At 42.6% G+C, this 14,884-nt stretch overlaps 1 protein-coding gene across 1 annotated transcript in view; it reads right to left on the bottom strand.

Annotated features, from left to right (window-relative positions):
- Positions 1 to 1,095: 1,095 nt before the first annotated feature.
- Positions 1,096 to 14,884, bottom strand: part of SLC25A20 (solute carrier family 25 member 20) — a gene marked incomplete at its 3' end in the record, with an annotated part of 41,903 nt that continues 28,114 nt past the window's right edge. Inside the window, exons 5-7 of the mRNA XM_089656595.1 lie at positions 14,721 to 14,838; positions 4,027 to 4,099; positions 1,096 to 1,205 (exon numbers count right to left, since the gene is read on the bottom strand). Coding sequence (XP_089512721.1) covers positions 1,096 to 1,205; positions 4,027 to 4,099; positions 14,721 to 14,838 — 301 coding nt within the window. The remainder of the gene's footprint in view (positions 1,206 to 4,026; positions 4,100 to 14,720; positions 14,839 to 14,884) is intronic.

The raw sequence follows: 14,884 nt of genomic DNA, 5'->3' as shown, positions 1-14,884 counted from the left end.
GGGGGAAGGAGGGAGGCGACTCTCCCGAGGGGGAAGGAGGGAGGCGATTCTGATATGAAAGCTTTTGGAGTATGTTTATTAATTCATGTAAATTTTGTTTATAAAACGGATTTGTTTTTTTCGCTGCAAATCTTTGTAAAATAGAAGATGTGGCCATTGTACTGGAAGGTTTGGGGACCCCTTCTACTAATAACGGTCAGATCAGACATAATTCAGTAGATGGTCAGAAACTGCACTTGCCACAAGCACATTTGGAGACTAGGAACATAGTGAAGGAGACTGTCAAAGCCTCGGTACTTGCTACACAAGACTGCTAAAACTCAATGCCTTTACAGCCTGCCTAACATAATGAACATCTATTATAAAATGTTGCTAGAAAAAAAAAACAAAAAACCACAAAAGTGAAAAACAAAAAAACACACAAAAGTGAAAAACAAAAACACACAAAAAGGTGAAAAACAACAACAAAAAAAAGTTAAAAAAAACCCAGTGGAAAAAAAAAAAACAAAACAGAAAAAAAACAAAACAAAACACAAAAAGTGAAAAAAAAAAAAAGTAAAAAAACCCCAAAGTGGAAAAAAACCCCCCAAAAACACAAAAAAAAAAAAAAAGAAGAGCAGACTACAGAAAAAGTAAGGAAAAAACTAAACAAATGAACCAAATAGTTTCACTACAAAACTCCCGGTTTATGAATAGTTTCTATAAATATCTTTAGGGAGGGAACCTATGCAAGTACAAACAGACCGCAGCCTGGTGGGGGCCGCATGTGGCCCTGGGGATGTACACTGGGCCCCAGGGGTGTACGTTGGGCCCCTGGGCTATAGACTCATCATTAATGGTCAGGAAGGAGTTACGTTTATGGAAAATGTAAAGTCTATAAGTTCCTGTGAATGATATCGGCTTTCGTAGGCAATTCAGTGTAATTAACAGCTCCGCTGACTCCAATTCAGCGCCCCGCAGGCCGCACATTATCTGCCCTCGGAGAAGTGGAAAGAAGAAGGAGGAAAGAATATACCGGGGAATTTGATGTAACACAAGTCTTACATTAATGGAAAAGCCTGCAGAGCCTCACAGTGAGGCCAGTCATTCACCCACCTGTCTGGAAGCGAGATTTTAGCACGTCTGGGGGAATTGCAACAGCCCAGTTAAAGATTCCGGCCATTCCTCCAGCAAAGAGGATCCGAGGGACGCTCAGATCGTTTACACTGTCAGAGCAGGGAGAGAAAAAAAAATTAAAATTTTACGTGTACGTCAGGCCAAAACATTTTTTTTTACAAATCTGTTCATATAAAAGAGCGCTGATCACTAACATCTAATCCAAAAGATGAAATATATATAAAATATATACAAAAATCCCTTTGTGAAAAATTGTGGAAACAACCGATATAATGTAACAAACCATCCTATACCTCCAATTCACATATAATATAGTGCAATGTAATCCTTCCAGATGCATGAAGCACAGTACCGGTACGTCGCTGGACTCCAAGAAGTTATACCCGATACCGTTTTTTTTTTTTGTTTGTTTTTTTTTTTGTTTTAGAGCCGGCGGTCAGCTCTCTTGTAAAAGCAATCGGAGTGGCTAACTAGCCTCTCGATTGCTTTTCCAAGCAGCGATAGGAGACGTTCCCCCCACCACCCTCCCACAGCTCTCCCGTCCCACTGGGAGACCCAAGTGACCAACTGGCACAACAGCAATCGCCCCACACATGAGCCATCATTGCGAACGTCAGATCACAGGCAGTAATCCTAGCACCCGATCCTCTCTGAAAATCTAAAGCGGTAACCTGTAAAGGCTTCTAAAGCATCGCCTATGGATTGTAACATTTACGTCGTTTGTTGCTGTTGCACGAGCGTGCGCAATTTTAAAGCATGACATGTTAGATATCTATTAGCAAATATCTGTGTGACTTGCGAGCCAGTCTATATCCACCCAATATTAACCTCTCAAAATCAAGAAACTGGACACTCACTGTCCCAAATATAAATAGGATCGCAAACACTAAACACAACACTACCTCTGTGTCAAAAAAAGTCAATAATACATGATGTGTTGCGCTCCCAGTGAAAATATCTTTGATATATATATCTAATTACCCCTGGTGTGCAAATATATTCTCAGGTGGTAAACCAAAAACTTGAAAAATCAAAAGGTTATTTGAGAAAAAGTAAACCACTAATATATATGTATATGTGAAGATATTAACCCCAAAAACCAATAAGTGGTGAATTATGTACTAAAACATATGAAAATGAATATACATCATAAATAGTGAATATACAAACAAAAAAAAATATTTTATATACTGCCAAATTATTGTGATATAAATGTCCTTTAAATTCAGTGACTTTGTGCTTGATTAAATCTTGATTTGGTGACTTTTTGTGAATCTGTGACTTTCTTTGAATCCTTAATTGGTGAAGATGTATGCTCACCTCCTTGTTAGCCTGCAATTAGGCTATACACACTTGTGGTTCACCTCCTATGGAACCTGCTTGGATGGAGTTCCTCCCTTACGGATGGTAAGAACGTGGATATGCGTTATCCTCAATTAGCCCATGTGCGTTTTTCCATATGTGGGGACAAATTGCCAGACATCGTGTTTTATCCTTATAGAAAGGTTTCTCCTTTATTACTTTCCAACAGGTACACTCACATATATGATATGCGGTATAGGATAAGTTGCTCAGCTCTAATAATCCGCCAGCCGTCCGGCCATGCACCTGCCGTCTGTCTGATACTCCGGCTCTCTCCGAGTGACACCGCAGCCCCACCCCTACGCGTTACGCCACAACCCCCTGATGAAGCCACGTGACCAGTGGCGTAACGCGTAGGGGTGGGGCTGCGGTGTCACTCGGAGAGAGCCGGAGTATCAGACAGACGGCAGGTGCATGGCCGGACGGCTGGCGGATTATTAGAGCTGAGCAACTTATCCTATACCGCATATCATATATGTGAGTGTACCTGTTGGAAAGTAATAAAGGAGAAACCTTTCTATAAGGATAAAACACGATGTCTGGCAATTTGTCCCCACATATGGAAAAACGCACATGGGCTAATTGAGGATAACGCATATCCACGTTCTTACTATCCGTAAGGGAGGAATTCCATCCAAGCAGGTTCCATAGGAGGTGAACCACAAGTGTGTATAGCCTAATTGCAGGCTAACAAGGAGGTGAGCATACATCTTCACCAATTAAGGATTCAAAGAAAGTCACAGATTCACAAAAAGTCACCAAATCAAGATTTAATCAAGCACAAAGTCACTGAATTTAAAGGACATTTATATCACAATTATTTGGCAGTATATAAAATAATTTTTTTTGTTTGTATATTCACTATTTATGATGTATATTCATTTTCATATGTTTTAGTACATAATTCACCACTTATTGGTTTTTGGGGTTAATATCTTCACATATACATATATATTAGTGGTTTACTTTTTCTCAAATAACCTTTTGATTTTTCAAGTTTTTGGTTTACCACCTGAGAATATATTTGCACACCAGGGGTAATTAGATATATATATCAAAGATATTTTCACTGGGAGCGCAACACATCATGTATTAATGTTAGATATCTATTTACTCGATGTAACATTTTTTAGATTTGACAAAAAAAGTGTTTTTTGCATTAAAATTCAAAAAAGTATAAATTTTTTTTCTCAAAAAATTGTGTTTGAAAAACTGCTGCACAAATACCGTGTGACATACAAAATTGCAAAACCCACCATTTTATTCACTAGGGCCTTTGCTTTAAAAATATATCATGTTTAGAGGTTCTTACTAATTTTCTAGCAAAAAAAAAAAAAAAAAATCGATTTTTACATGAAAAACAAAAAAAAAAAAAAAAAAAAAAAAGTGTCAGAAAAACGCCTAGAGGTTAAGTGGTTAAAAATCAACGCCAGGCTGCCAGTTTCCTTCAGAACCTCTGTTAGGATCACCCAGCTAAAAATAGTCCGAGATAAAAGTTTTCCCTTTATTTCCGATCACAGATAAAAAGTAATGAGGACCATCGATTACCTGCGTCCTTCCTGCGTGAGGATCCTCTTCAGCCACTCGTAGGTCATAAAGTACATTCCGCTGGCTGGTACATCTAAAGAGGTAAAAAAAAGAAGTCGGCCATAAAACCGGTCTGGTTATCAGATTATACTCTCACATTCCCAGGTATCTCAGCAACACAAAATGGTCAGCTCAGCTCCAAGCGTCATAACCATATAACAATTATCACATGAAAGAGAAACGTATCTGGTGCACAACGTGCCGTAAATCACCAACTCATTCCAATGATTACATGATAAACTCTACCCATGATTAAAGTCAACAGCAAGCTGCTGGAGGAGGGAAATGATGCTGATGTTGTCTTGCAGCGCCGAGGTCCTGAATTCAGTCCCGCCACCGCCGCTCTATGCATGGAGTTTGCAGGATCTAAACGCATTTGCCTCCGTCTGTCAATTTTTTTTTTTACGTCCTGGGCAGTGACAGTGCAATAAACTATACCAGTGTTTCTCAACCTTTTTTTAAGTCAAGGCACCCTTAAAAATGGACAGTCCCGAGGCACCCTTAAAATTTATGGACAGTCCCGAGGCACCCTTAAAATTTATGGACAGTCCCGAGGCACCCTTAAAAATTATGGACAGTCCCAAGCCACCCCATTCTACAAAAATAAATCACCCCCTCAGAGTAGTACAGTGTTACTATGGTAACACTGAACTATGATGAAAGTATGTTAAAAAAAAAGTAAAATGAAAAAAATAAAAAGCTAAAACTTTTTTTTAATTTAAATAACTGCCACTAGTCAGTGTCCCTGATCACTGCCACACTAGTCATAGGATGAGACTGTACAGCGCTGGTGACAGTATGTTAAAAAAAAAAAAAAAAAAAAAAGATTCATTCCTTCATAGTACAGTGTAACTGTGGTGACACTGAACTACTCTGATAAAAGTATCTAAAAAAAATAAATAATTAAAAAAAAGTTTAAAAAAAAAAAAAAAAAGGTAACTTTTTTTAAACATACCCTGTTGTCACCAGTCAGCGTGCTTGATAACCACCACACCAATCGTAGGATGATGCTGTACTACACTGGTGACATCAGTACAAGACCAATTTTTTTTTTTACCAAAAGACATAGCAAAATACATTTTGGCCTAACTTTATGACAAAATTAGATTTTTATTGGATATGTGTTATAACAGAAAGTAGAAAATATTGTTGTTTGTTTTTTTCAAAATGTTGTTTTTTTTTGTTTATATATGACAAAAAAATAAACCCAGTGGTGATCAAATACCACAATTCAAAATACTAACCACAGCTTACAAACCCATCCACAACACTGCCCCCATTGAGCTACATCACCGACCTCAACCACAGATATCGGCCAAATCGCCTGCTCCACTCCTCCAATGATATCCTCCTCTCCAGCTCCCTCATCACCTCCTCCCACGCTCACCCCCAGGACTTCTCCAGAGCCTCTCCCATCCTCTGGAACTCCCTACCACAGCATGTCCGGTCAGCCCCCACCCTGTCTGCCTTTAGGCGATCTTTGAAAACACTTCTTCAGGGAAGCCTACCCCACCTCCACCTAAGAACTGTACTTGAATCACCTCCGCCAGATCATCCCCCGCAGCGGTCACCTTTTGTATCCCCTCCCCCTTCCTTTAGATTGTAAGCTCCAGGAGCCGGGGCCTCCTATTCCTTCTGTACTGAAATGTATTGTAATTGTATTGTCTCCCTTATATTGTACAGCGCTGAGCAAACTGTTGGCGCTATATAAATCCTGTATAATAATAATAATATTATATATAAATCCTGTATAATAATAATAATAATATATATATATAAATCCTGTATAATAATAATAATAAATATATATAAATCCTGTATAATAATAATAATAATATATAAATCCTGTATAATAATATATATAAAATAATAATAATAATAGCTCGAAAGAGCAGGGCCCTTGAACCCCTCGTATATTGTATTGTTACTGTACTGTCTCATGTACTGTCCCCCCTATAATGTACAGCGCTGAGCAAACTTTTTAGCGCTATATAAATACTGTATAATAATAATAATATCACCAAAAGAAAGCTCTATTTGTGTGAGAAACAAAAAATAACAACTGTATGACCGCGCAACTGCCAGTTAAAGTAGCACAGTGCAGAATAGAAAATAATGGCCTGGTCATGAAATGATAAAAATTTAATTGCATGACCGCGCAACTGCCAGTTAAAGTAGCACAGTGCTGAATAGCAAATAATGGCCTGGTCATGAATTGACAAAAATTTAATTGCATGACCACGTAACTGCCAGTAAGGCTACGTTCACACTAGCCTTGTTTTTACCGCTTCCCAAACGCCTCGGACAATTCTGTCCATTGCAGCAGATTGGTGCTGTTCTAACGGGAGCGGTAGCGTCGCGGTGCGGCAAAACGGACGCCTCTGGTTGAGTCAGGAGGAGTTGAAGCCTCCTATTCTAGCCAATGGTGCCGCTCCGCAAACGCCCAGCCGGCGTTTGCGGTGCGGTTGCGGGGCGTTTGCAGAGCGGTAACACCATCCAAACTTCATTATAGGCGTTTGTGGGGCGTTTTTAATGCTCGGCAAATGCCTAGGAACCACCGCTGAACCGCGCATGCAGCGTTTGCGGAGCGTTAAAAAACGCTCCGCAAACGCCGGACCAACGCTTGCCAAACGCTATAGAGGCGTTTGGCAAGAGTTGGTAAAACAGTCAAGTGTGAACGAGCCCTTAAAGTAGTGCAGTGCTGAATAGCCAATAATGGCCTGGTCATGAAATACTAAAAATTTCATTGCATGACCACGCAACTGCCAGTTAAAGTACCGCAGTGCTGAATAGCAAAAAACATTGGCCTGGTCATGAAGGGGGTAAAACCTTCCATAGCTGAAGTTATTAAAGCTCCAAAACCAACCCCATTAGGAGCGTCAACATTCAGCTGGGTTCTCTGTTCCCGCGCTGTAAGTGGCGGTTTTCTCCAGCACTTTGGCGGCGGAGCGTCCAGATTGTTGTAGCGTATGGAGTAGCGTGAAGAATGCAATTAGCCAAGAGGGGCTGCTGTGACCTTGAATCATTTATTAGCCTTTTTTTTTTTCGACTCCAATGTGCAGAATTGTGCAGCCGTCACTCCGATTAGCATGTGAAATTTAATCAACAAAAAAGATCAGACTTTGGTTTAGAATCTCATTATCTACAGACAAGCTGTGGAACTCCAGAGCTGGGCAAACAAGAGGATCCGGAAAGAGTAAAAATAAAACTTGGCAAGAGCAGGCGGCACTAGAAACATACATCCGCAATATGTCCCTGCGCAAGGAGGCCCGCCGGACCGGCTTTTCCAAGAATGCTTTTTGGGCCAGTTCACACTCCATGCGTTTCAGTTGCTTTTTTCTGCATCCAAAAAGCACAGAAAGTAGGTGATATGGTTGTCAATGTCATAGTTCACATCAGTGCTTGCAGTTCCAGATGCAGAAAAACAAAACAAAAAAAAAAAAAAGTAGAACAGGCTGCATTTTTCCTGCACAGAACTGTACTGGAACGCCATAAAATGCATCAAAAATGCATAAAAAAAAAAAAAAAAAAAAAAAAATGCATGTCTAATAAAATTGAAGAAAAAGAATGTGACAGGAGTCACTTTGGGAGGGGGGCCCATGGAACACAGCCCCCTTTGGAGAGGTGGGGAGACCCCTGTCTCAGCTCCCCATATCCCTATTATGTGTAAGTCACCCTGTGCCTGTTAGGGGTACAGGGTGAAATGTCCTGCTATTGAGTAGACATGTATAGGTGGGGTGTGGGGGGGGGTTGTTCATTGTTTACTGCCATGTGGTCCCATTGTTCTATTGTGTCTTGCTTGGGAGCAAACTATTATGGGATGTATGTGTATTGGCTTGGTGGGAGGTGTCTGCTGTGTGTCTCCTTACTAAATGTATTGCCCCGCCCTGTGTATATATCTTGTGTCTGTGTTACAATAAAGCAGTCTATTTCCTGTTTATATACAAGTCTGGTGCTGTCTCGTCCTGTATGGTCAGCGGTGGGGTCCGTGGATCTGTGTTCAGACAGGGGAGCGGGAGTCTAACAGAAATATCCTAGTGCAGTCTGGGTCTGGTTCCGTTACAAAGAAAAAATTGAAGAAAAAGAGGGGGGAAAAAAATTAACCAGAACGAGTCAAAAATGCACCAGAACGCGCCAAAAACACGTAAAAAAACGCTCCTGCAGAAACGCATCCGGAACGCACCTGGACTGCGTTTCTATGTTTTTAACCAGTCCTTATTGTCAAAGCTTCATTGAACAAGCTGAAGTTAGATGCCGACTGGCTCCCATGCACAGCTGCACCAGATTCTGAGTGCCCCAGTTTTAGTAAATCTCCCCCACAGACAGCATTAAAAAAAAAAAAAAAAAACACAATTAAAAAAAAACCTTAAAAAGGGGTGTTTTATGCTATTTTACACTTTATACAAAACCAAAAAAATGTCTTGATTTTAGATATACTTGGATTGCCAATTACCTAATAAGAGCGGATTGTTAAATTGGTTGCAAATCCAAAATGTAACATAAATAAATAAAATGTAATAACAGAGTATGAGGTTTTTTTTTATTATTTCAGGTACTTATATAGTGCCGTCAGTTTATATATATATATTGTACATTCGCATCAGTCCCTAACCCTCAAGGGGTGTACAATCTAAGGTCCCTAACCCTCAAGGGGTGTACAATCTAAGGTCCCTAACCTTCAAGGGACGTACAATCTAAGGTCCCTAACCCTCAAGGGGCGTACAATCTAAGGTCCCTAACCTTCAAGGGACGTATAATCTAAGGTCCCTAACCCTCAAGGGACGTACAATCTAAGGTCCCTAACCCTCAAGGGGCGTACAATCTAAGGTCCCTAACCCTCAAGGGGCGTACAATCTAAGGTCCCTAACCCCCAAGGGGCGTACAATCTAAGGTCCCTAACCCTCAAGGGGCGTACAATCTAAGGTCCCTAACCCTCAAGGGGCGTACAATCTAAGGTCCCTAACCCTCAAGGGGTGTACAATCTAAGGTCCCTAACTCACATTCATACATACTAGGAACAATATAGACAGGAGCCAATTAACCTACCAGCATGTCTTTGGAGTGTGGGAGGAAACCGGAGCACCCAGAGGAAACCCACGCAGGCACAGAGAGAACACGCAGACTCCAGGCAGGAGGTGCCATAGTTGGGATTCGAACCGACGACCCCTAGTACTGCCAGGTGGAAGTGCTAACCATTCAGCTACTGTCCTGCCCATTATTATTATATACCTGTAATTAGTGTTTGAAAATATGCCCCTATTCACACCAGTGCACCTTGTCATGCAATATGACAGTTCCAATCACATGACAAGTTGCACCCAATTGCAGGTAATGGAACACTGGAAGAAGGGGAGGATCAGAGAAGACAGGATCAAATAGCCTTTTTACACAATGCGGAGGATTAACCCCTTAGGTTCCACAGTGAGTATAACAAGCATTCTTTACTGCATCTACAGACTGATTGTACTGTTGTGGGTTCAGTAACACTTTGTCGCTGTAGTACGCAAAAACACCTAAGTGTACAAAAAAGTGCACGTGAAACACACACAAAAAGTGCACTTAAGGGTGTGTCTCTTGTCCACCCCCTAAGGAGTACAACCTTACCCTGACCCCCCTCAGGGCACAAAGCTCCTGACAGAGGCAGGGAGCCAATATGGTCCACCTAGCCAAAAGGTCTGGTGGACCTTTTTCTGGCCAGCCGAAGCCAACCACCGAGTACTAGGTGAGGGGCTCATGTCATGTGATTGGAACTGTCATATTGCAAGTCGCACCCAATTGCCAGCAATGGAACACTGAAAGAAGGGGAGGATCAGAGAAGTCAGGATCAAATAGCATTTTTACACAATGCAGAGGATTAACCCCTTAGATTCCACAGTGAGTAGAACAAGCATATAACAAGTATATTACAGTCTTGTGACTTCTATCAGTGTTCAGAAAAGCACTGGTTAATCTTGTAGGAGAAGTTTTCTTTCTGCTTCTAGGAGGATGTGAAACTTCTAACCCTCTGTCTGGACAGTGCGGATTGGCCTTGTGCTGATCACATACACTCTCCATAGAAAAAAAAAACCCTGTCTAGCAATACACACCAAACTGAGCATGTGACCACAGGTTCAGTCTGTATCAGGTGGTCATTTCAACAAGAGGAGGGGCAGAGAAGACAGGATCAAACAGCCTTTTTACACAATGCAGAGGATTAACCCCTTAGGTTCCACAGTGAGTATAACAAGCATGCTTTACTGCATATACAGACTGATTGCACTGTTGTGTGTTTAGGAACGCTTTAAGATCGATGGTTTTTAATGGCAGCCTCTGAGTTGACATGTGCTTTAACCACTTCCTGTCCGGCCCATGTATATAAACGGCTGGACGGTGGCAGTGCAGGGTCAGGTGGCCGTTTATAAACAGCCTCCCCGCCCCCTGCTTGTGCGCACTCCCTGGGAGTGCTCAGCACTGCGATCCGGTGACCACTGTATCTTCTGGACACAGTGGCACAACTGTTTGTTCTACGGGACCTCTACGTGAGGTCCCGATCATGTGATCACTGATTGGCCAATCAGTGATCACATGAAGAGTAGTAAGCAAGATGTCACTTCTGACATCATTGCTTACTACGTGTGAAATCTGAGAATGATCACATGGTACAAGGCTATTCACAACAGCCTTGCACCATGTGACAAGCTGTGACCAATCACAACTCTCACAGTATTTCTCAATAGCTGCAAGAATGTAGCCAGAGAGAAGGAGAAATGATTGCTTTTACAGCCTTTATGGATGTAAAAGCAATCAATGTAAAATAAAAAAAAATCTTCATCACCCCCCACAAGTAGTACAGTGTCACTAGGGTGACAGTACATAAAAAAAATAAACAACCCATAAATAATATAAAAAAAAAAAAAATAAAAATGTAAAAACTTTTTTCTTTAAATTACAACTTTTTGGTTGTAAACGAATTTGGGTTATTTTTTTTACTAAAAAGATAACTGAATAAATGTTGGCCAAGATTTATGAAGAAATATTATTTATCTGCAAAATTTTATAAGAAAAATGCTTTTTTAAAAATTTCTTGGACTTTTTCATTTATACAGCAAAAAAAAAAAAAAATCCCAGTGGTGAATAAATACCACCAAAATAAAGTTTGATCGGTCTCAAAAAAATGCTAAAAAATACACATGGGTAGAGTGTTGCATGACCGCGCAATTGTCATTCAAAGTGTGATCGCACTGAAAGCTGGACAGGAAGGGGGTGAAAGTGTCCGGACTTGAAGGGGTTAAACACCCCTGTAATTTTGAGCTTTAAAAGGATTACTGTACCTTTAATACAGTTTCTGTAAACAGCCCCCCCAATACAAACCTCAGATGCAGTGTAAACGTCATGTCGCCGCCCTAGGCTGTGCGTAGTTCATCTCTCATCGTCCTCCTGACTGCGGCAGCCCTAGGAGTAGACTTGCAGTGAACAGCTGAACTGAAGCCGTACAGGAAACGGAGAGGAAATCAGAGATCCGCGCTGCCTGACAAGGACAGGTCATAGCGGGGGGGGGTGTTTAGTCTAGAACAGGGGTCTGTATTCTAACCAAGCTGATTGGACGCCACACGGGGGCCACATGCAACATTTCTATTAAAGGAACAGGTATCCCTAACATCATATTGATCTTCTCTATTCTTCAAAGTATATGCATCGCACAAAACCAATGGCTGGGACTTGAAGTGAGGCGGGGCTTCATTCACAGGGCGCCCCGATGCACCACTTACAAATGGCCTTCAGACATTTTTTTTGCCTTCCTCTGGATGAACTGTGGGTGGAGGATTATAACTTTTTTTTTTTTTTTTATGGTTGAACTTTTGGACTTTTGTCTTTTTTCAGCCAGACTAACTATGTAACTATAGCACGTCTGCCTTGCAGTAAATGGGTCATGGGTTCGATTCCTGAGCATGGCGCCTGCTGCATGGAGTTTGCATGTTCTCCCTGTGCTTGCGTGGGTTTCCTCCGGGTGCTCCAGAGGAAACCTGTAAATGCTGCATAAAAATCAACATAAATCTTCTGCCCTTTTTCAAGATGGCCATGGCTTGAAGTGTGGTGTCTGTGTGTGTGCTTGAAGTATGTCACACCCTCCTTCCTGCATGCATGAGATAAGGTCAGATGGATCCCAGGAAGTAAATGCTACAAAAAGCAGAACTATGGGCAGCAGAGTGGCTTAGTGGTTAGCACTTCCACCTGGCTGTACTCGGGTCATTGGTTAAAAACCCAACCACGGCACCACCTGCCTGGAGTTTGCATGTTCTCCCTGTGCCTGCGTGGGTTTCCTCCGGGTACTCCAGTTTCCTCCCACACTCCAAAGACATGCTGGAAGATTAATTGGTTCCTGTCTAAATTGTCCCTAGTATGTGTATGTATGAATGTGAGTTAGGGACCTTAGATTGTACGCCCCTTGAGGGTTAGGGACCTTAGATTGTGTGCCCCTTGAGGGTTAGGGACCTTAGATTGTACGCCCCTTGAGGGTTAGGGACCTTAGATTGTACGCCCCTTGAGGGTTAGGGACCTTAGATTGTACGCCCCTTGAGGGTTAGGGACCTTAGATTGTACGCCCCTTGAGGGTTAGGGACCTTAGATTGTACGCCCCTTGAGGGTTAGGGACCTTAGATTGTACGCCCCTTGAGGGTTAGGGACCTTAGATTGTACGCCCCTTGAGGGTTAGGGACCTTAGATTGTACGCCCCTTGAGGGTTAGGGACCTTATATTGTACGCCCCTTGAGGGTTAGGGACCTTAGATTGTACACCCCTTGAGGGTTAGGGACCTTAGATTGTACACCCCTTGAGGGTTAGGGACCTTAGATTGTACACCCCTTGAGGGTTAGGGACCTTATATTGTACGCCCCTTGAGGGTTAGGGACCTTAGATTGTACGCCCCTTGAGGGTTAGGGACCTTAGATTGTACGCCCCTTGAGGGTTAGGGACCTTAGATTGTACGCCCCTTGAGGGTTAGGGACCTTAGATTGTACGCCCCTTGAGGGTTAGGGACCTTAGATTGTACGCCCCTTGAGGGTTAGGGACCTTAGATTGTACGCCCCTTGAGGGTTAGGGACCTTAGATTGTACACCCCTTGAGGGTTAGGGACCTTAGATTGTACGCCCCTTGAGGGTTAGGGACCTTATATTGTACGCCCCTTGAGGGTTAGGGACCTTAGATTGTACACCCCTTGAGGGTTAGGGACCTTAGATTGTACACCCCTTGAGGGTTAGGGACCTTATATTGTACGCCCCTTGAGGGTTAGGGACCTTAGATTGTACACCCCTTGAGGGTTAGGGACCTTAGATTGTACGCCCCTTGAGGGTTAGGGACCTTAGATTGTACGCCCCTTGAGGGTTAGGGACCTTAGATTGTACGCCCCTTGAGAGTTAGGGACCTTAGATTGTACACCCCTTGAGAGTTAGGGACCTTAGATTGTACACCCCTTGAGAGTTAGGGACCTTAGATTGTACGCCCCTTGAGAGTTAGGGACCTTAGATTGTACGCCCCTTGAGGGTTAGGGACCTTAGATTGTACGCCCCTTGAGGGTTAGGGACCTTAGATTGTACACCCCTTGAGGGTTAGGGACCTTAGATTGTACACCCCTTGAGGGTTAGGGACCTTAGATTGTACGCCCCTTGAGGGTTAGGGACCTTAGATTGTACGCCCCTTGAGGGTTAGGGACCTTAGATTGTACACCCCTTGAGGGTTAGGGACCTTAGATTGTACACCCCTTGAGGGTTAGGGACCTTAGATTGTACGCCCCTTGAGGGTTAGGGACCTTAGATTGTACACCCCTTGAGGGTTAGGGACTGATGTGAATGTACAATATATATGTAAAGAGCTGCGTAAATTGATGGCACTATATAAGTACCTGAAATAAATAATAAATATATATAAACCCACCAACCGGTGAAATAGCCCCGCCTATGCAGAATCCCAGCCACTCTGGCCAGGATGCCCACTAAAGACGCAAAAAAGAGGGAAAACATGAACCAAAAAGCATCAAAAACGCACTGGAATGCGTCAAAAATGCAGAACATATCCAGAACGCATCTGGACTGCGTTTCTACATTGTTACCAGGCCCTGAAAATGAAGGCAGACGTTCCATTTTTATTTTGTCCAAAAATGCAGTTAGGTTAGGTTCACACCTATGCAGTTTGCATTTGATCCATTTCTGCAGTGCGTTTTTGCACACGAGCTTTTGACGTGTTTTTTTTTTCAATTTGTTGCTGGGCAGATTAAAATGCATCAAAAACTCACTACATGCTTTTCTGCAGCGTCTGCATTGAAGTCTATTGAACCAAAAATGCAACGTTTTTCATTTAAAAAGGTCCCGACCCTTTCCCAAAAACGCACCGGGTGAAAACGGCCAGATGTGAACCTGTCCCATAGGAAATTGTTAAATGGACTGCTGTGCGTTTCTGCAAAACGCAAAGGAAAACACATAGGTGTGAACCTAGACTTACTTTGGAGTTGACAACAGCAACAATGGGCTGAGATGCCATGGATACAGGCATGCACATACACGGCCCATTGACAAATCTTACGCTCTAATAGCGCCCCCTAGTGAGTGTTTGCAGAATGTCGCAGTGTGCAATTATCCATGTGTCTCCAATGCTGATCCCTCTCCACCACCCCACCGTCTTACCTCTCATGAGGGTCAGCACAGTCCCCTTGTAGATGCTTCGGATTCCAGCTTCTCTGTACAACTGCTTGGCGCAGTCCATGGGTCCGGCATACTTCTTGTCTCCAGAGGCAGCCTGGATCTGAAACAATAAAACTGGTTATGGAAGATTAGCAACACTATATGGG

The sequence above is a fragment of the Staurois parvus genome, unplaced genomic scaffold (genome assembly GCF_062004578.1).
Source record: "Staurois parvus isolate SC_StPar_1 unplaced genomic scaffold, SC_StPar_1.0 ptg000920l, whole genome shotgun sequence".
Taxonomy (NCBI): Eukaryota; Metazoa; Chordata; class Amphibia; order Anura; family Ranidae; genus Staurois; species Staurois parvus.
The sequence above is the reverse complement of the archived record's forward strand: the minus strand, read 5'-3'. Positions and strand labels throughout refer to the sequence as shown.